The 2,500-nt window shown below is 45.3% G+C and overlaps 1 protein-coding gene across 1 annotated transcript in view; it reads right to left on the bottom strand.

Moving 5' to 3' along the window:
• Nucleotides 1-911, bottom strand: part of LOC138053460 (uncharacterized) — a 4,810-nt gene extending 3,899 nt beyond the window's left edge. The window contains 1 exon segment of the mRNA XM_068900088.1: nucleotides 1-911. This exon segment is cut by the window's left edge and continues 2,133 nt beyond it. Within this exon segment, the coding sequence (XP_068756189.1) occupies nucleotides 1-911 (911 nt within the window).
• Between the last annotated feature and the right edge of the window lie 1,589 nt (nucleotides 912-2,500).

The following is a 2,500-nucleotide window of genomic DNA, read 5'->3' as shown; positions in this document are numbered from 1 at the left end:
TTCCTGCGGCGGCGAACCCTATAGCAATTGAGGCACACTGTATGGGGTTTGGTGTTCCAGCCCCGGGTCCCCTCCGTAAAAATCTTGAAGAGGTTTTTGCAATCTGGGCATGCCGCTTGTTTGGCCTGATCCGCTCGAGACGGGGTTGCCAAAGGGGGCTCTTTCGGTGGTTCCTGTTGGCGCTTGAATGACGAGACAGCAGACAGGGTTGATGACGGGAGGGCGTTCCGTGCCATCCCCTTGTTTTCCACTAGGGCGATGACGTCATTTCCTGGGGTCTGAAGAACGTTCTTGGTCCCAAGAACTTCACGGCGGATGTCTGGGTCGGATATCCCGTTAAGGAGGACATCTCGTATGACATGGTCTGTGTAGTCGACGTTTTTCCCACATTCACATTGTGTACTAAAGGCACAGGTTTCGGCTTTCCCACGAACCCTTGCTGTAAATGCGCGGAACGGTTCGTCCCTTTTCTGACGTAGTTGCAGTAGCTCGGTGCGTAGGACACCAGTTGCAACTGGTATTACTGCGAGGGAACGCATGGCAGCAAGCAGGTCTGGTAGAGTGTTGGAAGCGGCATGTGGGTTGGCTTTTAGGAGACTGTCACCAAGCTCATTTTCTGCGCATTGAAACAACTGGGAGGGTGCAGATTGATCATCGATGCCCGAACCAGCACGGAAAACTTCCCAGCGGCGTGTGAACACGTTCCATTCCTCTGTCGAGACGCCAATGTTTACTTTGGGCCGTTCGAGTTTTGGACCTCGAGGAACGGGTGGAAGCGAAGGACCAGTTGTGTTAGGCAATGTGCACTGATGGGCCAAGCCGTGGTTTGCCAGGAGAGCAATGGCAAGGGCCTCCGAGACGTCATCGGTCTTGAAATCGCACGTGGGGATTGTACAAGCGATGACTACCATGGTTCCTTCATGAAGAAACAGCCTTCTCGATGAACAAATTATCTTAAATGCCAACGATGAAGGAACCATTCTACAATCGAACAGGAACGCAAAAATAACAATACAATACAAGTGGACTTAGCTAGTAAAATGAAGACACTTACAAGAACTCCGTAAGGTGAGAAATGACAAGCAAGTCCTTAAGATAGTTCGCAGTCTTAAGAAACAAAACATGGCCGACTCTTTTGGCCGAGTGCATGAGTCCCCGGTCAGCGGGTTTACTTAAGAAGAGTCCTGTAATCATGTTTGCTGGCGCGAAACTCTGCACCTTGCTACTCTAGCTGTAGGAAGCAAAAACAACTTCAGGGTCACACAGTTGGTAAACCTCTGTCAAAAAGAAATAGAAAACAACCCAGACTTCTATGGAGATTGTGAAATTGAAGAGGAAATGCTACCTCCTCTGATAGACAGTGGCAATGGAAAGCAAACAGAAGACAATGAGAGCAGTAGTACATACTGTAATTATTCAGCTATAAGCCGAGCGATTTTTACATAAATCCACACTCAATTTGGGCAAATTTGAAGCCGTAAAAGTATTTTTCATAAAAAGAATTTTCTCATCAAATTAAAACAGTAACAAATGAACGTGCATTCACCTACAAGCCGAGCTAAATTACTTGTAAAATGAAGAGAAGTTGTTGTTGGTTTAATTTGGACTTTTATTATTTGGTGGCTCGTAAAGGAGCCGTTGGTATTGTTGTGCGATTGGGATCGATCTTATTGCTCGTCTTCTTCCTCGCCGTCTGTCTCGAATTCCTTGTCCATTTCCTCGTCTTCACTTTTTTTCTTCTGGAATATTCTCGTCGAAGACTGCATCATCTTCTGTGCCGTCGAGTGTGTTATAGAGGTGCCACAAGCATTGAACAAACGCCTCACCATCTCCTTGGGAATATCAGGCCAAGCTTGTTTTACCCCTCGACGGAATGAAGAGTCTGGGAACGAGATTGCACCATCTGTTGGCACAGATCGTGTAAACAAGCTTGTCACATGACACCATAGCAAACTTGAGACGAAAGCGCAAGTGGATTTCTTCTTGTTTAAAGCGACATTTTCCGAGCAAAAAAAAAACCGTACGCATTAAAGGGAAAATCTTACCTTAACTTCTTTGCTTTGAAAACTACGCCAACAGTCGTTGATCGAGCTCTGGATACGCTCCACGTTGGACAGATTTGCCTGATCTTTCCTCCAGCGACGGAACCATCGACTCGCTGATGCCGTATTCTCTGGCGATCTTGGAGTTATTTTCTACAGCTTCTGCTTCGGCGACTATTTTAAGTTTAATAGCGAGGTTGTAAGGTTTCCAGTCGAATAACTTTTTATAAAACGCTTCACTTGTATGAAGACATGTTTCCAGGGATGTCAGTAATTGTTTAATAATATTCGTCACCTCACGATGACGTCGGTTGTTTGTTTCTAATCTTTCGTGTTCATTTTATTGCTTTGAGTATAATTTTTTAGTTAACGCCAATTTGTATTTTAATTACGAAAATTCCATAGTCTATAGTACATATCAAGACCTAAAATGGGTCTCGGCTTATAGCCGCGTATTA

Source organism: Montipora capricornis, chromosome 6, assembly GCF_036669925.1.
Source record: "Montipora capricornis isolate CH-2021 chromosome 6, ASM3666992v2, whole genome shotgun sequence".
NCBI classification, from domain to species: Eukaryota; Metazoa; Cnidaria; class Anthozoa; order Scleractinia; family Acroporidae; genus Montipora; species Montipora capricornis.
This window is presented reverse-complemented; position numbering and strand designations above follow the sequence as displayed.